General features: G+C 43.1%; 1 protein-coding gene across 3 annotated transcripts in view; it reads right to left on the bottom strand.

Annotated features, from left to right (window-relative positions):
• The window catches only part of JARID2 (jumonji, AT rich interactive domain 2), a 286,725-nt gene that overhangs the window by 62,630 nt on the left and 198,900 nt on the right, over positions 1–25,195 (bottom strand). For all 3 annotated transcript variants that reach the window (XM_011962733.1, XM_011962731.1, XM_011962732.1), the window contains exon 4: positions 9,116–9,285. In XM_011962733.1, coding sequence (XP_011818123.1) covers positions 9,116–9,285 — 170 coding nt within the window. The remainder of the gene's footprint in view (positions 1–9,115; positions 9,286–25,195) is intronic.

The following is a 25,195-nucleotide window of genomic DNA, read 5'->3' as shown; positions in this document are numbered from 1 at the left end:
ATGCCACAAGGTCTACCCATGGTTCTCTTCATCTCACTGAATATACAAATCATACCACATAGCAGCAGCCATGATGGTGCTCAAGCCATCACAGTATTATCTGAAGTTGAGAAGAAGAAACCAGTAAGAAAGTGAACATTCTGGCCGGGAGCAGTGGCTCATGCCTGTAATCCTAGCACTTTGGGAGGCCAAGGTGGGCGGATTCCCTGAGGTCAGGAGTTCAAGACCAGTCTGGTCAACATGGTGAAACACTGTCTCTACTAAAAAATACGAAAATTAGCTGGCTGTGGTGGGGCACGCCTGTAGTCCCAACTACTCAGGAGGCTGAGGCAGGAGAATAGCTTGAACGTGGGAGGTGGAGGTTGCAGTGAGCGGAGATCACGCCACTGCACTCTAGCCTGGGTGACAGAGCGAGACTCCATCTCAAAAAAACAAAACAAAAACAACCACCACCACCAACAACAAAAATGAGCATTCTAACTTACAGCCACTATAGACAAAAGTCTTTGTGCGAATCATGTGAGACCCTCCTCAGTTCCCAATACAGAAGCCGAACACTAAACTTCCCTGTGGGACACAGATACCAGGGACTGTCGTGCTATCAATGAAACCCCTGCAGTCAGCAAGGTGCTTGGCCAACAAAACAGCGCTGCCATACTTAAAGTCTTATTTCCATGTTCTCTAAGTGGATTTCAGAAACACTCAAGGACTCTCTAGAAACTAAGGAGAAGGCCAGATATGACTCTGAGAAGTACTACTGAATCTGTGCCAGTACTCACTGGCAGGAAAAAGGGAGCCTGGTTTATCTTCAGGGAGGGCACAGCATGGTCAGAGGCCAGCTGGCCTGTAGCAGGGAGAATCCTCACAGCAAAATGACCTACGGTCCTATTAATAACATCTGATCAAGGTCACAGGGCCAATAAAAGTGATCCATCCTTCCCCTCCTCAGACCTCAAAAATTCCAAGGTTTCAGATTTCTTCATTATTAACTGAAAAACTATCCCAACAAATAAACAGGTAGCTCAGCAGAACTGAGCTAAGTAACTGACTCTAGGAGAAAACCAAGCATATGCAGAATGTAAGGCCACTGAAAGCCCCTAGGCAGTGATGACACCATTCTCAAATGTACACTTTCACTATTGCTGCTCTCAAAAACTAAGATGCAACACCTCCCAGAGACCCTCAAAAAAAGTTGTGTACCACTGGAGACAGTGTGCTTTCCTCCCCAAAGAGTTTACATAATGTAAAGTATTCCCATTTTGCTCAAGGAAGCTCATTATTAGCACCATAGTGTTTCTTGCAATTGGGGGATTACTTAATTGCTTTCTGGCAGGTTAATCCCCTTTCATTCTGTGACCTCTAAATCACCCCAGGCTTTTGCATTTGCCCTACTTAGAATTCCTAGTCCTCAATACTCAAGGCTAGGACTATATCAAAATATGTGTTCCTTGCCAACGAGGCCAGCAACGCTCTCTAGAAAAAACACCACAGGTGGGCTGTCTCTTCTATTACCTATGGTCTATCCAGCTGGTCTTTTAGACAGTTCCACCTGAATCCAAAATCTAACTCTCTTCCTCTCTACTACCTCTGCCTCAATTCACTGGAAAAGTGGAAAATAAATGTACAGCTGGACCTTTGTATCAGAGGCTTCTGCACCCATGGAATCAACCAACTGTAGAACGAAAACATTCAGGTAAAAAAAGGAGACGGTTGCATCTGTGCTGAACACATACAGACCCATTTTTTCCTTGTAATTATTCTCTAAACAATATTGTGAAACAAATTTCCATAGCATTTACATTGTATTAGGTATTATAAGTAATCCAGAGATTATTTAAAGTATACAGGAGGATGTGCATACATGCAAATACCATGTACCATGTTACACAATGGACTTGAGTATCCATGAATTTTGGTTTCAAAAGGAGGTCCATAAATCAGTCCCCTGAGTTATCAAAGGATGACTATATGTGGATGACTGCCTCAAGTATTAATTCTGGGCTAGTTCATACCCATTAGCTTTAGTTCACCCCTGCAGCAACTGTGTGCTGTATGTAGACTATAGAGTATCCATTTCGCAGATGAGGAAGCTCAGGCTGAGAAATATTTAAATCATCTGCCCCAAGACTTGCCAGCCTTCGGCCAATGCTCCTAAGAAGACCTCCCTGCAGCCTCCATCGATTTTCTGCAGAGCTGCCAGTAACATCTTTTTAACCTTGTAGGTGTATAATGATGTCACTCCTGACTTGAAGAACCCAAGGGGCACTCCAGTAACTACCCCAGGGCATGCAGAATCTAAGGCTTATCCTAACTTTCTTGCTTTAACTCCAGGCCCTCCAACATCAATCCATGCCTTGCAGGTGCTTCTACAGAACCCCTTCCCAGCACTATCCTCTTTCTGCAAAGGTTCCTAATGCACTGTAACTCAAGACCTGCAGCAAATGTCACCATTCCTTTGCAGCCATCCCAGAGCCTCTCCCTTCCTACTTTTATTGGTACACACCTCTACCCCAGCATTTTCACCCATTTATTGTTATATCCTCAATTTTACCCACCACCGATACTGCTTTCCTGGGCCTAATCTGTTTTCTAGGTGTCTAGCATACAAAAAGAGTTTAATAAAGGTTTGCTGAATTAATTAGCAATTGAGTGACAGCTGATCACTAAAGATTCTGTAAGACAGAAGAAACAAAAGGCAGGCAGTTCCAAAACAAGACAGCATTGCTTCATAACGGCTGACAGTAAGGATATTTACGAGGAATTCCCCATAATAACGCTCTCTTCAATGTGCCGAGCCGTGACGCGGAACTGTGAAGCCCACGGTCACAGGAATGAACTGTGTGTGTAGGTTTGCATGCTTCAGGAGTCCCCTTTGGGAATCCCCTTGTTTGCAGTGCCCCATAAAGAGGAAAATGTAAATAAGAGAATCATTTAACCTGCCAGTGCTCTGCTACATTAAGCTCTTTTTAATCTGTTAATAATCATAGTCAGAACAAAGAGGAGACGACAGAACTCATTAAGAATAACGAGAGTGGTGACAGGGAATACGGCGATGGTACGAATCACTGCATGCAGCAAGTGCAAAACCCTCTTCCCCGCGTGTGTCAGTGAAAGATACTAATTACGCCTCCGGCAAGAGACATGTGGACCCCTTCAAAGCAGCTATTTAAAGATAAATACACTGCGGGCAAATACTTCGGGCTGGCTGCACTGTTTATCCCATCCTCCTTTCCTTTAGAAATGTTAGGTCACAATATTAAATAGGAAATGAAAGAGCCTTGCAGACTTAGCTGGTAGTGTCTTAAAACAAATTTGTTTTAGATTTCTTTTTTTTTTTTTTTTTTTTTTTTTTTGGAGTTTTTAGTAGAGACGGGGTTTCACCATGTTAGCCAGAATGGTCTCGATCTCCTGACCTCACGATCCGCCCGTCTCGGCCTCCCAAAGTGCTAGGATTACAGGCTTGAGCCACCGCGCCCGGCCATTTGTTTTAGATTTCTAAAGCTTTTAACCTCAGAGTGACTAGCTGGGTGTTTACATATCTATACTAATCCCAGTATTAATGGTATAGGGTTTTTTCTCCCCATCTCAAAGATTTCTCACTGTCATTAACAGATTAAAAACAAGGTTTAAACAACTCCACTCGCTATCTTTCCCTTGGCCTCACAATTTCTTCTCTTCCAAATTCCAAAGAATTGTCAAGAATATTAAAGGTAATAATTGGGGACTGGAGACAAAAAAAAAAAGGACCTGGATCCTTAGCAACAAACATCACTTCCAGGTGTTTGATTTGGCTCCTTCATTATTTCTGCAGCCAGACTTTCTTCCCTATACATAATGAGCATATTAAAGACTGCCTTCTTTACCCCTCACAGTGCCCGCTTGTCACCCAAGGGTGATGGGCTGACTGAGCTCTTTATGGTGAACACTAGAGGCTTGGGGATGTGACAAGTTATGTTTGCTTTGGAATCAGCACCAAAAAAGAACAGAATTAGAATGCAGGTGTAAGAAGGTTAATCGCATTCCCAACTGTCAACTTTGCCTGAAAGGGCTTCAACAAGGTGAAGATTTAACTAAGGATATGCGTCATCAACACTGGATATCAAAAAGGTGAAATATCTCTAAGTGTGCATCAGGAATTAGACAGATTATGAGACATTCGCCAAATGGAAAATAAGCTATTAAAATGAAATGACAGGCATTTTTGTGACAGTGTAAAGTAGGAAAACCAGACTGCAAAAAACGAAAGTATATTGCAATACCATTTCAGGAAAAATATGTATTATATACGCACACCGAATGCTCAGTAAGATATTCACAAACAAGGTAATTAACAGCAGTCACCTCTGGGAGATGGTGGAGATGCTATTTTGAACGTATTCTTTTGCCTACTTCTTTACCTTTCTTCTGCCAATATTCCCAAGATGAACAGGAACTACTTTTATGATTGTAAAAAAAAAAAAAACAAAAAAACAAAAAAACAAAACCTTAACATCCTGTTTTTCTTAAAATGGAAATAAAAGTATTAAAGTACCACAACAACAGGGATCACTATGTAACCTTTGTACACACTGAAATACAGGTTTTAATTAGCTCAAGAAACTGCCTATTAAAAGATGCTATCTAAGGCCACCAAATCCATCAGATTTTCAGGGTCATGAAGCTATAATAAGCATCATCTGTCATTTGGGGCTTGTAGAGTCAGATCAGGTAAACACACTTATCCTCTTGGGGAAAAAAAAGGCATTTTAAAGCTAAGATGACTCATTTTTAATACCTCAGATCTAAGAAAAGGTATGAGAAATAGCAAAACAGTACAATATTGTATGTATACCAACAGAGAAACAAATAACAAAGCCTATTTTTATTGCTTAGCTCATAAATGAAATTCATTTCCAAGGTTCAGAGCATTTTTTAAAATTGGTTTTAAACATTTCCTAGGCTTTAATTATTTAAACCTTTTTTGTATTTGACATCTAAAAGAAGTAAATTTTATCTATGAAAAGATGATTCTCTTCTGTCTGGAATCCTGAAACTTCAAAGCCAGGTACTTACTTGGTGACGTTTTCTCTAGATGGCATTTATGTGAACAATAAATAAGCATGCCTCTGCAACTAAGAGACTCTGAGTTTCCCAGAACGTCAGAAAACATGTTATAAGATAGTGCACACACAAGCACACGTAGCACAAATACACATACTCCTTCCTCTCTATACAGAATCACTGAGACATTCCCTGATGGGTTTCTCTCCTTTTCTACCTTTGGGAACTAAATACAACAGTCACAATTGCTCCACAGCAAAGACTTGCATAACTAAATTCCATAATCAACAGAGCAATCTTTAGACAGCCTCATGAAATGGGATTGGTGGATTGGTGGAGGCAGAAACTATTATTTCACGATTTACTAAGTAAAATGCCGAGAGCAATTCTAGACATCAAAATTCCTTTCCCAAAAGTAGCCAAACTAATTGTCATAGTTACTCTTTAAAACACCTGGCTTTGGCTGGGCACAGCGGCTCACGCCTGTAATCCCAACACTTTGGAAGGCCAAGGCGGTCGGATCGCCTGAGGTTAGGAGTTTGGGACCAATCTGACTAACACAGTGAAACCCCGTCTCTACTAAAAATACAAAACTTAGCCGGGCATAGTGGCGGGCACCTGTAATCCCAGCTACTTGGGAGGCTGAGGCAGGAGAATCACTTGAACTCAGGAGGCGGAGGTTGCAATGAACCAAGATCGCGCTACTGCACTCCAGCCTGGGCGACAGAGTAAGACTCTGTCTCAAAAAATACACTTGGCTCTAATTATGTTGAAAAGCCATGCATATTTAGCAAAGGATACCAAATAATGGTTAGATAGAAGGAGTAAGTTCTAGTGTTCTATACCACTGTAGGATGTCTACAGTTAGCAATATCTAGAAGGAGGATGTTGAATGTTCCCAACACCAACAAATTATGAATGTTTGAGATGAGGGATATGCTGATTACCCTGATCTGATCACTTATATGTATCACAAAATCATGTGACCCATAAATATGTACAATTATGTCATTTAAAAAAAAATTTTTGAAGCCATGCAAGACCAAAGTCACAAATAAAGAGTCCCATATCACCGTTGTTTTTTTTTTTTTGGGAGACAGAGTGCAGCTTTATTGCCGAGGCGGCAGTGCTGAGGCACGGTCATGTCTCACGGCAGCCTCAAACTCCAGGTGTCAAGGATTCTCTCGTGTCAGCCTCCACGTAGATGGGCTACAGGAAGCACAACCAAGCCCGGCTAGATCCACCTGAATCACCTTGCTGCTGATGGCGCTGTGGAGCCTTCACAGATTCCTTTAGGGCAAATACATCCTTCTGAGTATACAGCCCACTCATTCTCCACTCCTGATCATCACACCACACTCTACCAGTCTCACAGCCTAGTGGCCAGTTCAGCACAAGAGTCTGTCATATTTAGTCCTCACAGCTTCCCTTCCATCTTCATACTCAACATCCAGGATCAGGAGAATCTTTCAGCCAAAATCTATGTAAAAAGTAACAGAGATGGCTGGGCGTGGTGGCTCATGCCTGTCATCCCAGCACTTTGGGAGGCCGAGATGGCAGGAGAATTGCATGAGCCCAGGACTTCACGACCAGCCTGAGAAACACAGCAAGACCCCTTCTCTACAAAAAAAAATAAAATAAAAATAAAAATTAAAAAATTGCTCAGTGTGGTTGTATGCACCTGTAGGCCTAGCTATTGGAGAGGCTGAGGCAGAAGGATGGCTTGAGGCCAGGAGGTTGAGGCTGCTTAGAGCCATGACTGTCCCACTGCACTCCAGAAGTGAACAACCTCTCATTGTCTTATTTTGATATGAGACAAGACCCTATGTCTCCAAAAACAAACCAAAAAGTTAATGGAGATCAAGTGGTGGGAATCCCACCTACCTCATCTCCCTGTTTACTAACAAGTAACAATAACTCTCCTTTCTTATGTGTTAAGAATCACCAGGAACTATCATCATATCCTATGTCAAAAATTCCCCCAACAATTCAGTCCCAAAGCCAATTGGTAAGGCAGGGCAATTGGGCAAAGGGAGGGAGTGAGGAGCAACCACATGGGGTGTCAGGGCTGAGTTTCCCATCATGGGGGCAGCAGAGATGGGAGGTGGGTTACACTGAAAAGACATGGCAAGTAAGTATATTAAGGATTACAGGAGCCAAGGTCCTCGGGGATGAATGCACATGAACCCCTTGGTGTTAAACTGAAACTGGAGATATGGCTGCTAACTCACAGATTTTAATAAACACAGAACTCCGGAAAGACCCCTATAAACACACAACCTCAGTCTACTAAGAGCACCTGGGAGAAATGACATTCCCATAGTCCCCAGCATCCCTTGTGCCCAGATCTTGGCTCCTCAACAGTACTTGTCCCTACAAGAAAGCAGGCTCCTTGGAGACATGTCCATTTCAAGGGCTGAGGGCGGGAAAGTACACCATGAGCCTGGAACATTTTGTTGTGCCAGCAGCAAGGCTGGAAGGATGACAGGGACATGTCAAAAGGAATAAAAAGCCAGCCTGACGAGGGTCCACGGATGAGACGGTGATCTGGAACAACCTGAACATCAGAATACATAATAGGAGTAACATAAAATAGGAAGTAACATAAAATAGGAAGCCCATACACATACAATTATGATAAAGATGATGAGAAGTATGTACTAGTTTCAAAGAATATCCTCTCTTAACACTTATACATTGCAAAGGCTGAGATGGGTAACTTTGCTCCTGACAGGCCCACCACAGTCAAATGATCAGCATGAACACAGTGTGGAAAGGGAAGGACTGAACTGTGTATCCCTACAGAGGACCCAACAAGAAGAAGGAGGAATCACTTCCCTTGTGGCAGTCCTGCCAAAAACACAAACCAGAATGTCATCATGAGGAAACACCAGGCAACCAAATCAAGGGACACTCTAAAAAATAATTGACCTGTAATTTTCAAGTGTTGAGGTCAAAGACAAAACAATGAGGAACTCTTCCAGATTAAGCAGACTACACACAATTAATGGCACTGCCTAATTCTGAACTAGGTCGTTTTGCTCTCAACTCAGACATTACAAAGCACCTTCAGAACAAAGGTGAAACAGAGGTTTGAGGAACACATGGGGAGCCATGTATCCCTGTGAACTTCCTAACTTTAACAGTTATAGGAAAATGTACTTACCTGAAGGAAAGACACACTAATGTATTGAGTGAGAGATGATGGGTAGCAACTTTTTAAGGTACTTAAAATCTGTCTGTAATAATAAATTATCAAAATATTAATCAAATAAAAGTGACCCTGAACCTTGAGGCCTTCCCAAAGATGTCCAATAGCAAAGGCCCTCTCCTTCTGTTCATTTTCCCTCAAATAAGCACACCCAAGGAACTCTCTGTGTTCAGGACTTCCTATATTTTCTATCATTCCTCCAGAAAAGGCTCCTTATTCTCTCAGACAATCTTCTGTGTTCTTTCGTCACAGCTATTAGAAAACGTAGTAACAAGGAAACTGCAACAAACACTTTCACAAATAACTCCATTCAGATCCCAAATCCACCTGGACTCTGTTAACTGGTTCAAATTGAAACGTGGACCAGTATTTGCACAGTCAATTAGACTCTGAAAGTACTAGTATTTTTTTCCTTAACATAATACAGGGCTGAGAAAACCATAAGCCCCTCATCACCACGGCTTATTGACAGGCCTTCGGAAGCACATGGAAAGGGGCCTTCACATTCCCAAAGTACTCCATCAAAAAAAAAAAAATTGCCTTACAAAACAATGTGTGCAAGGTGGTGGTGTGGTGGAGAGAAATCAAATTAGAAGTCAAAGTTAGAAACTGCATAACTGCGTTTCGAGAAGCCAGGAAGTGGGGTGTAAGAGTCATATTAAAAAGGAAATAAAACTTAACAGATGGTTCAAAGGCCACACCCAGCACTCTCAAAGGGATTTCTCACTTTCAATTCCCCCTCAACCCAGGTTGGGGACAGAAAAATGAACATGGCAGAGAGTAGAGCTAAAGTCTATTCCACGTAGACCTCAGGCTTACATGTAGATTCCAAGTAGGACTCGTCTGATCATCGCAAAGTCTTACCTCGAAGGCAGAGAAAGGTAAGAAAATCTTCTGTCTTAGGCTTCCTTTTAGAGAGGTCTGATATCTGAGTAGCTGGAGGGGGTAGCAATGGCTCCACTATCTTTACTGGAGTTGTGCTGGGACTATTCGGCTGAGATTGAGCAAACTTCCTTTGTGCTTGCAGCCTGGGCCTGTAAAAGCAAGAGAAAATTAAAAATAAATTAAGCAGAGACTGGAGGATACAGGCCTACGTGCGGCAATAAAACCATGATACATAAGGAGAAAAAAGATCCTATTTCAAGCAAACTCTAATTAAGGTTCTGTATCTCTCACACTCTTACAAACCACGGGACTCCTTTCAAGCACAATAAATTTGGTTAAAGGACTGTGTTTCGTACATTGATATAAAGTGTGTGTCATGGACATGTGTATACATGTGTGTAGAAGTACATGCCGACGTACACACCGTTTCCCTGAGTATTTAAAAACTACACACGGTATTTGACATCATCAGCTTAATGGTATTCACTTATTTCCACTGACAGTAAAGCAAAAAACCCTGTATCATCCTGCTGCGTTTATACAGCATCCTATATTTTCACCTAAAGGGGTCACGAATCTATCCCCAAGTCTCTTCTGTGTCATTACATCCAGGTCACCTTTGCCTTTTTAGCCATCAGTGTCCCTGTCGCCACTTCTAAATTCAGCCATGAAAAGTTCACTACAACAATTCAAGTTGGTACTGCAGAAAAAGGTATGTCTCTATCTATGCCCCCTCCAATCCCAAATTCTGGGTTACCCTCTGCCAACAAGGTCAAATTACAACTTTTTTTTTTTTTTTTGAAGCAGAGTCTCGCACTGTGGCCCGGGCTGGAGTGCAGTGGTGCAATCTTCGCTCACTGCAACCTCCGCCTCCCAGGTTCAAGCGATTCTCCTGCCTCAGTCTCCAAAGTAGCTGGGATTACAGGCGCCCACCACCACGCCCAGCTAACTTTTTTTGTATTTTTAGTAGAAACGGGGTTTCACCATGTTGGCTAGGCTGGTCTCGAACTCCTGACCTTGTGATTCGCCTGCCTCGGCCTCCCAAAGTACTGGGATTACAGGTGTGAGCCACCACGCGTGGCCAAATTGCAACTATTTAGGTAGAGATTAAAACAAAAAATAGCCTTCATCTTCCCTTCAGGTTTCTTTCCCATTACAATCCTATGAGAACTCCCTAACTTACCATTTGGTATCTATAGAGTACATTTCAATTCCTTTCACCTGAAAATCTTAGGTAGAAATTCCTTTCTATCAAAATGAATCCTAATGGATCTTGGAACAGTATTTTGTTTGCTTGTTTGTTTGTGATGGAGTCTTCCTCTGTTGCCACCTCAGCTCACTGCAACCTCTACCTCCCAGGTTCAAGTGGTTCTCCTCCCTCAGTCTCCTGAGTAGCTGGGACTACAGGCATGCGCCACCACGCCGTTAATTTTGGTATTTTTTTATAGAGGTAGGGTTTCACCATGTTGGCCAGGCTGCTTTTGAACTCCTGACCTCAGGTGATCCACCTGTCTTGACCTTCCAAAGTGTTGGGATTACAGGCGTGAGCTACCACACCCAGCCCAGTTTGTTCTTTTTTAACACAGTAGCCAATAAGAAATTTCCTTGTCTCTCCACCAATAAATACAATAACATATTTTTGCTTTATGTATAATCAACTTGATATTTATCATCAATTGCCTAATAGTCACTCTTCCTCTAATTGTAAAGGTCTCCACTCATGGAATAGTAAGCACTCGCAAGGATGAGAACTTGGGTCCTACTTTAAACTGTTCATCTAGACCTGCTCATAGAGATACTTGAAAAACACTATTTGAGGGCAGGAAGAAAAACAACAAAAAGAACGAGGAAACACAGTACAGGGATCAAAATAGACCCGATCAGAAGCCCAAACACCACGTAGGATAGAAAACGCAACCCCACTCAAAACAATTAACTAATAAAACTAAATAAGTGCTGGGGGCAGTGGTTCACCCCTGTAATCCCAGCACTTTTGGAGGCCAACGTGGGTGGATCATCTGAGGTCAGGAGTTTGAGATCAGCGTGGCCAACATGGTGAAACCCTATCTCTACTGAAAATACAAAAATTAGCCTGGTGTGGTGACATGCTCCTGTAATCCCAGCTACTCCGGAGGCTGAGGCAGAAGAATCGCTGGAACCCGGGAGGCGAAGATTGCCATGAGCCAAGATCGAGCCATTGCACTCCAGCCTGGACGACAAGAGCGAAACTCTGTCTCAAAAATAACAACAAATAAAAAAACTAAATAAGTAAAAGAGAGCAGATGTATTCCCTTGAAGACACTGTTGGGAGTGGATTATATAGAATAGTAAGCATGCATCCTAAACTGTTGATGCTCAAAATGCTGTAACATTTAAAAAAAAAAAATCACAATATTTAACAAATTCCTACAGCAAAATACACACATACACACACAAGATTGCCTACTTCATCAAAACTAATACCTTTAAATTTAACCTCAGAAATCCTCCACACTCCCCAAATATAAAGTACCACAATATTATGAAGAATTTCCAATCTCATTTTAACCTTAAATTCCCTTGTATGTCCTAAGCAGTGTCTACTCTTGCCTCCCCATGACCATCAAAAACACTACTGTCTAATAATATTCCTGATTCAAACTGACAATCCATCAAAAAAGACAAAGTGTGACTCCCAACTACTTACTGGGTAATCTAGAGTCCTTAAAAAAAAAAAAAAAAATCTACAAACAATGTAGGTCATTACAGAGCACTTTTCTTTTAAAAAAACCTTTTTATTGAAACAGGTTCTCACTCTGTCACCCAGGCTGGAGTGCAGTGATGCTATCATAGCTCACTACAGCCTCAAACTCTTGGCTCAAGAGATATTCCCACCTCAGCCTTGCAAAATGCTGGAACTACAGATACGTGCCACTGCACTCAGCTGTTTTTGGCTTGTTGTTGTTGCTCAGTTTTTTTAATAGAGACAGGGTCTCCCCCTCATGGTGCCCAGGCTGGTTTTGAACTCCTGGCCTCTGACCTCAAGCCTATCTCCTGCCTTGGCCTCCCGAAGTGTTGGGATTACATGTATGAGCCATGACGCCTGGCCCAGAAAGCACTTTAGAACCCAGGAATAACTGATATGAAACAGTCATATTAACAAGGTAACAGGAGGAAGTGAATCAAGTTTAACAGAAATGCCCTAGTGTTGTTTTAAAAAAAAATAAGGGGGAGGGTGGGATCAGGCAATGCCACTATCTCTATGTGATGGCAAACAAAGAGAGCTTTTTTGCAACCAACTGCCTACCTGTATACAAGACATGACAGACCAGAAGCCCAGAGGCAGGACCTTCACATGGGACAATGAAGTGGGGGACGGTTAGGGTGAGGGGAATTTTCCGACAATCACAGAGCCTCATCTGTCACAGATGAGGAGCAGTTTCTGCTTGGTTGTTTTCCCCCTTTAAATTTTTCATCTGTTACAAATGACTTTTTTTTTTTTTAATTACATAAGAAAATAGAACAAAGGGACAAAAGGCAATTTAAAAAGACAAAATACAAGCAAATTTATTGGGACTCAACAGACACAAAATCATTCCATCAAACTTTCTCAAGGCTGGCTCTCTTCTGCACCAATTCCCAGGCACCTGGTGATGGCCAGGTCTCCAGCGTGCAGTGTCAGAGGAGGGAAGGCTACAGAACCCTTGGTCCACCTTCCAACCAGCTGCCAGGTGGACTGACACAACACAACTGCCCTCCTTTTCCAATGAGGTTTTCCTTCCCACCAACCTCCCAGACTGTTTTAAAACAAAGGAAATGTTGTGCCATATTTAGAAAAATTGCTGGTTTTTTTTCATTCTACTGAAAAGTGTTTTTAATTGGCAATTACATAATACATACATCTTCATTTGAATGGACGCAACTCGCACTCTGAGTATTGCAGGAATTTTATAGAAATATTGCCTGCATGTGAACAGGATGTTAAGTGTTTACAGCTTTTTGAGAAGTCAGGGAAAACAAACGCTACACACAATGAGAAGATTGTGCAGCGACAATGAGAAACAAACAAGTAAACACAGACTAAGCAGAGACAACAGAGTGAGACACTGAGATATTTTACAATTTCAGGACCTCAAAGATAAACTGCGACACTGAGATATTTTACAATTTCAGGACCTCAAAGATAAACTGCTGCCTACCAATGCTGAAATCAAAGGTGCTTGGTGCCCAATGACTTTCCCAGTGAGACGATGAAAAATAAAGCAATAAGAGATTAAAAAGTGGCAGCAAAATAAATTACCCCTTAGAGGAAGAAGTCAAGCTCCCAAGTGATTAAACAGTTGTGAGACCCAGATGAAGCCAGGAACTAAAGAACAAGACAAACCAACATCTTTTATAAAGGGGCCAGAAGAACCTGTATTGTCTACAAAGGGCAGGTCTGCGGTGTGGCTTTTCAACCTGCAGAGTCCTGCAGGGATTACGAAGGTGTTGACCTTGCTTTCCTGGCCCCACACAACCAAAGGAATGGCACAGCCAAATCCTGAGTAAGCACTCCAAACAGTACAGACAGGCTTCAGGGACGGGGGTTTCCTTCTAGAATGCTGGATACAGGAAAATGGAAGAAAGTGATTCAGACGTGCTGAAAACCTACAATATTTGCACCTAGGGATGCTGATGGAAGCAGCAGCAGCAGCAGAACCCTGGGAGTGTATGGGATCCCACAGAGTGTCTTCTGGCAAGCATGAGGAGCAAGGTGGCGCAGCTTCCGGGGCCTCACCCTCCAGGGGAGGCAGCATACCCGCCCACCACACCATTTACTTCCTCACTCCCTGCCATCAGCTGACTGGCATTTTCAACAGAACACCACCTGCCATTCCATTATTACAGCAAAAATGAAAACTGGGATAAAAGAGGTTCAGAATCATTGAATCATTGTGGGGCTGGGGTGAAGAGAGCACGGGGTTCCTGGGGTTGAAGAAGTAAAAACATAAATGTTTGAGAGAAAAATAAAACGTGTGTCCTCCCAAGCCTTGGGCCTTGCATGTAGTCAGGATGGGCCTTCCTGCCCTGAGTAACACACAGCCCCAGAGAAGGTGTGTCTCCCTCACACACCCAATGGAAGTCGCAATCACAGTATAATTTCCTTCCATGTTTACTTTTTATTAATTCTTCAAGGAGATCCCTTACAGAAGACGCCTTAATTCTAGGAACTCCACATGTATCCTTTATGTCAATGAAACCAATTAAATCAAGCCCTCCAGCAAGCCAAGGTGAAAAGATCAAATCAAGTAAATGTAAACCAGCAGAGGAAGAAGTATGTTGATATATTCAAAGGATAACATTTTATTTACAATATTGTAAACCACAGGGATGGTGCAGTGGGGTGAGGGAATAGACGTTTCAGATCAGATCCACTGGGGGCGTGTATCTGAATTAAAGGACGACAAAGTTCAAATACGTTCAGGAGAAGACGGATATGAGCTGCTGTTTGTTTGGTGTTTGGGGAAATGGGAAAGGCTGGTCACTTTGTTCTGTTCAAGGATCTTAATAAGATCCCCTTCGCTGTACACACGAGTAACTAGGAAAACGGTGAGACCCACCCCGGGTCACCTAACTTGGATGGCAGAACAAACAGGACCAGCAAACAAACCTATGGGTCCCCACGTGACAGCTTTCTCTGCCAAGCCATGCCACGCCATGCCACGCGACCTCCACGTGGCAGGTGACGCAAAGCCTTGTGAGCACAGGCATCCGGTGTGCACCCCCTCACTAAAAGCTGCCAGGCCAAGGAGCTCCATGGCCCCTCATTCATGACCAAAATCAGCCCTGCTGAGTGAACGCCACTGAAGCTGTCTCAAAGTAAGAGAAAGGGTGTTAAAATGAATGACCATTTACGAATTTGATCCCATAGAGTATACGGGAGTGTATGGGAGTATGGGAGTGTATGGGATCCCACAGAGTGTGTTCCATGTGGCAATAAATGGCCTAAGATAGAGATTGCAGGTCTAAGGGGATCTTGCTTACTCCAAACAGCTCCTTCCATCTGGAATGCTCTCGCCCTTTATCTTGCCATGGCTGGTGGCTTCTCATCCTCTAGGCCAGACGAGGGAAGAAAACAATCCAGGCCTGTTACTCTGTAATGGAGGTCACTCCCTTCATGTCTCTGGGCAGAAGTCTCCTCCTCAGAGAGAGGTGACCATCCTAAAGCAGTACCTCATGCATAACCAGCCATCTAACCCCAAACCCACTGCTCTGCCCTTCTGGTGGTATACACAGGACTCTCTACTTGCAGTCTCCTCTTTCTGATCCACTTTCTATATACAGGCCTTACCAAGTGTAGAGGAGAAGCCCTCCGTAGATGCCGGAAAGGAGAAGGGGAGGAACACTACTCTGTTATAGGAGCTGTGAATTATACAACCCACCACTCATGATTTAGGAATCACAGAATCCAACACACTCACGGTATCTGAGCAGAGGGGCAGACTGAATGGCAACTCAGAGGAAAAGGGAGATTGGTGGATGTTTGTGAAACAGATCCAACAGCAACAGGAGAGGAGGAGCCTTGGTATTGTTCTGCTCCAGGTAAAGTTAGTAGCCATCCCAGCAGAAGCCTACCTGAACGTAGACAGGAATTCAGTTTCGTTAAGAATAAAAATATATCTTGAATATAGAGGCTGATATTTGAAAGGAAAACAAAAAAAATACCAACCAGGCACCTGCCCACATGGCCCTCCCTTAAGAATTTACCATGCCACTTGCCCATCCTTACCATCATCTCACAGAAGCCAAATCAGGTCTGGCTCTGGCTGATAGTCACCCTGTGACATAAGGTGCTTTTCTACACCTTGGCATTCCATTGTATTCCACATGGCCTCACACAGCACAACTGTTTCCAGGTCACAGTTGCTGGGCCCAAGAGACGGCTGGCTCCCGCCACACCTCATGCAACAAGACCACCACATACACCACAGAGTATTTTTACTTCTTGATCAAGCTGCATGAGCTCCAAGGGGCAAAGCTCCCTATTTCCCTTTCCCCATCCATCCACTCCCTAAGTTACATAGAAGGCGACTTTCTTTCTTTTTCTGCTAAGCCTCCCACAGCCACCTCTCACTTGCTGTTAGGAATCATCGCTTAAAAATTTACCAAAATCAATCTTCACTTTTTGTTGTTAAAATAAAATTTATACAGCATCTTTACGAGAACGCAGGAGCATGGCAATATACACACTAACATTATGTGGAAGGTTAACCAATAAATCATGAGACCATGCTTGTAAAGAAACCCCAGGGATGAACGAACAGTACTATGCCAAGTATTTTTTTTCTTTTGTAATACCCTCCCCGTGCCCCTTCCTCCCCAAATGATTGATTTAGAAGCTTCCTGGGCATCCTGCCATTAGAAGCTTCACACAAGGGTGGCACTGTTTCTCCAGGTTTCCTCTGGGGTCAACAGTGTAGAGTTAACCAGCTTATTGCTATCTGTGCACTCAATCTCTAGGGTAGCCCTAACTTCGGCACAACAGCAATTTCCAGGTTAATTAAATCCTATTTCTGTCCAGGATTTCTGATAGTCTGCAAACCCAAGAAGGGCATGGCATGACACACAAATCAGCTGAAGCAAGCAGGAGCAAGGGAGACCAGGCGGCTTAAAGTGAATGCACAGCTGTTCCCTAGATGAGGGAAGTACATGCCAAAACATCATTTTATTAACTCAATTTTCCAATATTCAAAACGTAAGCTGGTAAATCCAATTATTTAGATTACATCCCAATTTTAAACAAAGGGCAAGGAAAGGGTGGGAGGGAAGGTCTGTTCATTAAAAAAAAAAAAAAAAAAATCAGACAATCCGTGTCTGGCAAATGCAAAATGACCGCGGCATGGCTGCGCTCTTTGTGCCGGTGTGGGAGCTGGCCCTGAAGCTTTGCCAACTTGCTGAAAGGCCTATTCAAAAAAAAAAAAAAAAATTCCCGTGTTTCCATCCCCAAAATAATTACCCACTCCATTCGCCCCCCAGACACACACACTACAAACCTGGCAGCCACTCAAAGAAACAAGAGTGTGCCCGTGTGTGTGCGCACTGGAGGTTGTGGGGGGTCGGGCAAGGGATACCCTCTACCCAGGGCAAGCTGCCCACCAAATTCAAATGCAAGTGCAGTTGCGGGTAAACCACACAGAATGGTGGTAAACATCCTGAATGGTAAAGAGAAAATAAACACATCCTCAAGTGAACCCAGAGGCTAGCAGAGACCAACTCATACCAAACTCTGTAATGAGAGGCACTAGCATAGACTATATTCTCCTAAGCGCGTGGTCCCCCCAGTCCTCACAGTTTTAAACTGTCAGGGTTTGATTTACCAGAAGGGGAGGGCATCACAACAATGACAAAACGGGAGGTCAGCTGGCTCTGTAAGAAGTGCTATCCTATGCAGAATGCCTGCTTTATGGCACTTCTGGAGACAGAGCCCTAGTGGTCCACAGGCCACATTTCTTGCTTTATACATATAAACTGACGAAATTGTTTGTTTGTGCAAAAAACCTCAGGATATTAAATATTTGCAGCACTTGTCTTAATTAAGTTACATAGGAAGCTATTTAGCGTAAACATCTGCCATAGCTGGAATTTGTGTAAAGGAACCTTTTGTTAGTTGAATTCCCCTCAAGATGAAACATTATGATGTTTTGCTTTGTCAGAGTGGCACAAGCAAAAGAGTAGTCGCGTCACAAAACCTGAGTTTAGTTCACCTAACCTGTCACCTAGGGCAAGCTGGGTCTTTTTTTCTGATGTGATCTTTTTAAGGACTATTAACAAAGGGAAGCTAAGGCTCTGTTTAGCTCCAAGCTTCTGTGATCTTTGACCTCCTCTTAAAAACACAAGTGGTACCTGAATGTAGTGATTTCTGTAATAATTTCTTTGAATCTATCATTTCCTAAGAGTAGATGAAAAGTCCTAATTATTTTGGAGAAGTAAAATCTAAATCTCCAAACTGACAGTATTGCTGAAGATTTCTAGCGCCAACTTTCTACCTACCAGTAAAACAGCAAACTATACTGACTTTTAAAGACTACCACCTAGCACTTCAGCAGGTGGAGGGGGAGGTGAAAAATGCATTCATATGTATTTTAGAAAGATACCACAGTTCCAAAAATCAACTCCCCTACTCCCTTAAAGATTAAATAGTAGCAATACAATCTGTAATCTGCACTTCCTTCTACTCAGCCCTTCCAATGAGGAATAACTTGTTTAGGCAACACATGAACTTACTTCAGAACTGTGAGTCGCCCTTAGGAACGCTAACGTAACTGCCTACAAATATATTCATCAGCTCTATCCATTAAGAAGCCAGCCCAAAGACAAGGCAAGCCTTGCAAATCCAAACATCACCACCACGTCAGGAAGACACCATTCTTGCTCGCAGACACTTCACTCCCTTGGAATACTAAAGTGGAAAACAGGCATCAGAGAGAAAGGTGAACCTTTTTTTCTTTTTTTTAATTCCAGGGAAGGATTCGTGGGGGAGGAAAGAGAGGAAAAAAAAATTTAAATCAAAGATAATAGCACTAAATATCTATAAGCTATGAACAACTTTTTCCCAAATAAAACATGACTTGGTGCACATAAATCTCAGGTAGCTGGTGACATCCTGCACAAACAGTATGAAAAGTAATATGCAGTACAGTTTTTTATTCAATTAATAAAATTATTCAATTATGTTTCTTGAAATCTTCTATGGCATCCTGAAATGTCAGAGAACCAAGACTGCCTGAAAATCATGACTGTCATGATCAAGGAAACATGTGACATTGAGTTCTTTTGTGTTCTAGAAAGCAACCACGTCAAATTTGAGAGGGATCATCATTAATCAACAATTAAAGTGGCAACAAAGCCCCTTTGTTCTGTCAGTCACAAATGACACAGTTATAGTGTACCACCTATGGAAGGCTGTATGCGCCGCCATCCCCATGCAGCATAACCCTGTTGTTATGAGGGCTACATCTCCAAGCCCAGGAAGGAAGAGGCACAAATATTCTTCTCGACAAAGACTGCTGGTCTCAGGACAGTCTCAAGCAAAAAGCAGATCTTAAGGCAGCAGGGACTACATAAAGATAGTAAGAGTCAGGGTAACACATGCAAGTACCTACAGAATCCAGTCAGGATCTGGCCAAAGTAATTTCTAATAGGCTGTTGTAGTTACAAGGTGTGAACAAATTATCTAAAGTACATTCAGTTTTAAAAGCCTAGAAGAGCCAGTTAAAATGTTAATTTGCCTCTCTACTATCTCTCGATGGGATTCCCTATTTAGTTTTTAAAATATCATTTCAACAAAAACCCTAGCAGTCTCCCAATTTTAGATTGCTCAACACCCAACTGCAAATTGCCAAAACTCTGCTGGCAATGGGCATGTTTGGAAAGGCAAAGGGAATGACCCTGTGAGGCGAGAATCCTGTTTTACTTCCTTTTGTTCAAAAAGAAAGAGAAATATAAAAACAAATTGTATTCTACAACGCTATACAGCATATTAAAAAATAAAAATCCAGGCCAGGCGTGGTGGATCACCTGAGGTCAAGAGTTCGAGACCATTCTGACTAACATGGTGACACCCTGTGTCTACTAAAAATATAAAAATTAGCTGGGCGTGGTGGCAGCCATCTGTAATCCCAGATACTAAGGAGGCTGAGGCAGGACAATAACTTGAACCTGGGAGGTGGAGGTTGTGGTGAGCCGAGTCCGTGCCATTGCACTCCAGGCTGGGCAACAAGAGCGAAACTCCATCTCAAAAAATAAATAAAATAAAATAAAATAATAAAATAAAAAATAAAATAAAATAAAATCCAGGGGAATGCTTCTAAGATAGCTGCAGAAACTTCCCACCAGAAATATCACACCAGATGGAGCTGTGCGATACGTCGGGTCCTAACCATCCATTCGGCATGACAGACCACTAAGTGACCACTAAGTCCCAGAAGGACCGGAGTGGGCTCTGGCATCTTATATGCCCTCCCTCTCATGCAGTAAGTTCACTAACAGAGATTTTCTTTATTTAAAGGGTAACAAACAGAAAAGGGATCCCAGGCAATTTCCCCACCCACAGCAAATCTCAGGAAGTAGCCAGTATGCACCAATAGATGGCAATAGCGAGTCTTTACACTCCAGCTGTGGGATCACCCCGAGGGAAAAAAAAAAAAAGGAATGCTAAATTATGACAAGCACTGGTATTAGCCAATTTTTAGAACCTGCACTAAAATCTGGTGCCAGTTAAGAACCCAGCCACTGTTCACAGAAAGTAGGTCTATAAACACGATTAGCAATACCGTCTCACCCCTCCAACTCATTACACCCCAAAGTTCTTTACTTGTATGGAAAACATCTAGAAATATACAATCCAGCTTTTTTTAGATCCCAAGAAACATGGCTAGAGATAAAACACACAGCATTTAGCCTTTTTTGGTGATTTTCAGAAAAGGTACATTTTCTGAGTATCAGAAAACCCATAGCATTTAGCCTTTTTTGATGAGTATCAGAAAAGCCACATTTTGGGGCTCTGAGAAAAATTTATTTAGTTGCCTGGACCATAATCATTTGTGATTTTCAAACTCCCAGGGGTGAGAGTGGGAAGAATGAGGAAATCAAACTATCACCAACCAAAATGTGGGGTGAAGTCTGCTTCGTAAGAAAAGCATTTGCTATAATTGACACACTGTCTCTTACGACATCTGTTAAAAATGCGTAAGATGAAGAAACACAACCATAATTTTAAAATCTGCTAATAGCTAATGAACATAAAACTAATTCTCCTCCACCTTCTGAGTGTTTGTGCTCTGTGATGCTGAAGCAACGGCATATTCTCCCACTCAAAAATGAGCTCGCAAGTTACTACAGACACAGTGTCTCAGCATCTGTGTCACTGGCACCTGCAGGAGCAGTTCTAGAGGACACATTGGTGGAATAAAAATTTAAATAAAACCCAAAGAAACTGTTCCAATGGAAGTGGGCAACAGGGCAAGGTGAGCAAATCAACTTCCTTTCTAACAATGCCCAGAATATCCCTTAAGCAGCCTTAAATTTTTCCTAACATTCAACGCCACACATGGTACCATATTTCAGGCCACAAAACAGAACCAAATGGCATCACTGAATCAAACCAAAGAGAGGGACCTGAGGGGTTGGGAGGCAGGATGCAAAGGGGTCAGCCCAACCCTTCCAACTCACAATATTCTACCTTGTTTACAATCTTAACAACCATTCCACGACCTCAGACACCTCGCCCCAGCACAACATGAAAGTCCTCCCAGTTTTTCATCAGCCAAGGACCACTCGACTGTTGCAAGCTGTGAATCCACCTGATGTCATGAATGTGCACTAAATTGAAAGAGGTCACATATGTAGACAGCGGCAGTGGACACCAGATGAGCAGTATCTGCAGGACACACATGTCCATCTAATTGCATACGGCTTAAATGAACCCTCAAAGGGTCGGACAAGAATACCTCCTGACTAGATCTCAAGTCAAAACATTTCCAAGAAGGTAAAGTCATTCTGATTCACAAGGGGCCTTTATGTCAAGTACGTTACCTGTGTTTCGGGCACTGAACCAGCAACACTCTGCTAAAGGTACAGCATTGCTAGTTTAACATATGAGCCTCATAATTCCTTTCCAGAGACACCATGTTTGCATTTGCTGTGACATTACAAAAGTAGTCTATGGGTTTTAAGGCTTTGAGCCAAGCTAGTAGCAGAAACTCCCAGGGGTGAGAGTGGGAAGAATGAGGAAATCAAAACAAGTCCTTCTCCTCATCCAATGAAGCTGGCTTGTTTCTCCTCTTCTTTAGCATTTTAACTCCATGACAATTTCTGATCCCCACTCAGTTTCCGGAAACATCCTGAGGAAAGAAGTCCAATCTCTTAAACAGGACTCAAAATAAAAACACCCAAGCTGTGTGTAATTCCGAAGGGCTGAAAGACAAAGACTTCCAGTTCAATTAAGTCCTTCATTAATACCTCCTGCTTAAGCCCATTTTCCTTGTCTGTAGACAGGAAATGATAAAGCCACAAGGTCAGCCTCCTTTGGTGCAGCTTAAACCCTCCAAAGAAGGCTGCAGCCACATATCCATCGTAGGTTCCTCACAAAGCCTCTCTATCTGCTCGTTTTCTCTGGATGGCACTACAAAACAGAGGGAAGCGTGATCAAAAGTATAACGAGGAGTGAAAGAAACAGGAGAATAAATTGCACAAGATCCTAATAAAACATAACAGTGGGGTGCAAGTACAGGAGGAGGATAGAGATTCATGCAACAGACTTATAAACCTCCAACAATGAAGGCAGCCAATGATAAGATTTTTGAGCTAAAAACTTTTTAAGTGAGTAATGTCCAAAATCTTATCTTTTACCCCAGCCTCAAACCTAGCTTCACTGAGTCCTCTCGCACCAGGAGTAATTAACGTTTGTGATGCTTCCTGTGGGAGGCACTGTAGCTGGGTTTGCCTCATTCTCACCGTTCCACTGCCTGAAACCAGAATAAGCTCCCGCCCCGCCCTTTTTTTGGAGACAGAGTCTTGCTCTGTCTCCCAGGCTGGAGTACAGTGGCCCCATCTCAGCTCACTGCAACCTCCCCCTTCCGGGTTGAAGCAATTCTCCTGCCTCAGCCTCCTGAGCAGCTGGAATTACAGGCAGTCAACACCACCCACAGCCAATATTTGTATTTTTAGTAGAGACAGAGTTTCACCATGTTACCCAGGCTGGTCTCGAACTCCTGACCTCGGGCAATCCACCTGCCTCAGCCTCCCAAAGTGCTGGGATTACAGGTGTGAGCCTCGAGCATGGCCACCATAAAGCTATTTCAATGGAACAGTTAGAAGGACACTGTGGAGGAAAACCGCTTCCTAGCTCTTTTCAAGCTATGCTGCACCACCACAGGAAGGCAAGCCACCACTTTAGAGAAAGGGTAACATTTGCCTAAATGATCTTCTAAAGCGGGGCTGCAAGGGGCAATCACAATAACAAAGGAGTTCGAACTGTAAGAAAAACAATCACATTTTGTCCAAACTGGTCAGAAACAATGATGTCCAAAGGAATCATGGAAATGAACGACATCCTTCTCCACTCTGCAATTCACAGATGAAACAAGCTACGTATGTACATCTCCCTCACTGCTGGCTTCAGCAGAATGTTCTGCCAGCCAACTGGGCAAATGCAGAATCATGTTCATAAAGATGTGGGTGACAGGCACTAGGAGGGGGGATGCATAACTACTCTCTTTATAATGCAACTCTCCAATTCCGCCAGCCTAAACATGCCCTAATGGTCTTCGTTTGATCAAAGAGGCATCCATCTTTAACTGTGTCAATCCACTGCCAAACTCCACACTCCCAGCCATATATCAGTCCTGAGAAGGGTCGTTGAGGCTCCTCCTCCAGCAATTTGTAAATGAGAACATTTCCAGCTGGACACTTCAGGCTTCTGCCCCATCCCACCCCCGCCCCAACCCATTTCCAAAATACCCTCAGAAAGCAGCTATATTAACCTCATACCCAGAACAGGCCCCAAGACATTAACCCTGTGTGGGTTTGGAAAACAATACTAACAGACACTGACAAAAAAATATTCTATCTTCTGTCTATTCTGCTAAGGGCCCACTTATCTTTCCAAAAATTCACCTGTTCTTCCTGAGTGGCCTTTCTCCACCCTCTCCTACGAATTCATTTTCCTCCCAGAATCGCCCTTTTGCCCCCCACATCCCAGTAGGATGGTAAATTCTTTTTTCTTTTTTTTTTTCTTTTTTCTTTTTTTTTTGAGACAGAGTCTCACTCTGTCGCCAGGCTGGAGTCCAGTGGCATGATCTTGGCTCACTGCAACCTCTGCCACCCGAATTCAAGCAAAGGATGGTAAATTCTAACCTCCTCTTACTTAGAGTCACATTTCTTTGTGAACTCAACTAAATCTGTTTTTTCCCTCTTGCTAATCTGTCTTTCATCCATTTAATTAGCAGACTCCCCAAAACTGAACTTAAGAGAGTAGAAAAAAGTTCCTCTTTTTAAAAAATGTTTCTTCTAATTTTTTATGTCATATAACTTTAAAAGCAGATAATTTTACACAAATTAGCACTGCAGACAGACAACCCTAGCACAAATTAGCACTGCAGAGAGACAACCCTAGTACCTAACTAGGTTAAGGGAGGACTTCCACAATGTAAGCGTAGAAGACAGTGCATGTAAATACGGAGCTGAGGCCAAGGGTTCACGGTATGATTGAGCTGGACAGAAAAGGGGACAGACCATACAGAATGGACAATGAAGGAGACACAGGCTCTGCCTTTCAGGTCTGAACAGGAAGGCTTAGGTTTCATGAAGTGTGACATAATCCAGTCACAGCATCACAACATAAACTATGACCTAGACTATACCACGGAGTCAGTGGAGACTGCCATTCCCAACGAGTCCCTGGAACCACCTCCCTCTGGGACAGAAATCGGCTTGGGAACTCAAACATTCACCACAAGGGACTTCTCCAGGATGAACAGACGACCACGCACCCCTGGGCTTCCAGGTAGAATCTACGATGAAGCTGAACAGTAAAACCACACGGCTGAATGACAGGGTGGCCACCTGCAGTTGGGCTCTAAGAAGGACCTGGATATGCTGGGAGGGGTCCATGTAGAGGTCCAGAAGTCCAAGACCTAGGTGACCAGAAGAGCACTCAAATGCCCTCTCAGGGAAGCACAGTCCACTTGAATCTCATTCTCCCCTGAACTGAACTCATTACAACTGAATAGGAAAACACAGAATATCAACAGAAGAAAAGCATTCCAAGCAGGAGTCCACACCACTAGAAACAGAAGAGATCACTGGGATTTTTCTAATCTCACGCTTCTCAAATGGGGCCTCCCAGGTAGTAGGCAACCAGTGATACAGGGAAGGGAAGGTGGGGAGGGAAGGGCTGGGTAGAGGAAGGGCGTGGCCCCTGGCTAGGCTCTACTCCCAAGACCTAAGTGAGGACAGGCACTTCCGCCTTCCTGCCCAATGCTGCATTTTCCAGGACCACTCTGATCTGACACGCCCCCATCCTGGGCCTATGAAAACCTA

The sequence above is a fragment of the Colobus angolensis genome, unplaced genomic scaffold, assembly GCF_000951035.1.
Source record: "Colobus angolensis palliatus isolate OR3802 unplaced genomic scaffold, Cang.pa_1.0 Scaffold6, whole genome shotgun sequence".
In the NCBI taxonomy this organism is placed as follows: domain Eukaryota; kingdom Metazoa; phylum Chordata; class Mammalia; order Primates; family Cercopithecidae; genus Colobus; species Colobus angolensis.
The sequence above is the reverse complement of the archived record's forward strand: the minus strand, read 5'-3'. Positions and strand labels throughout refer to the sequence as shown.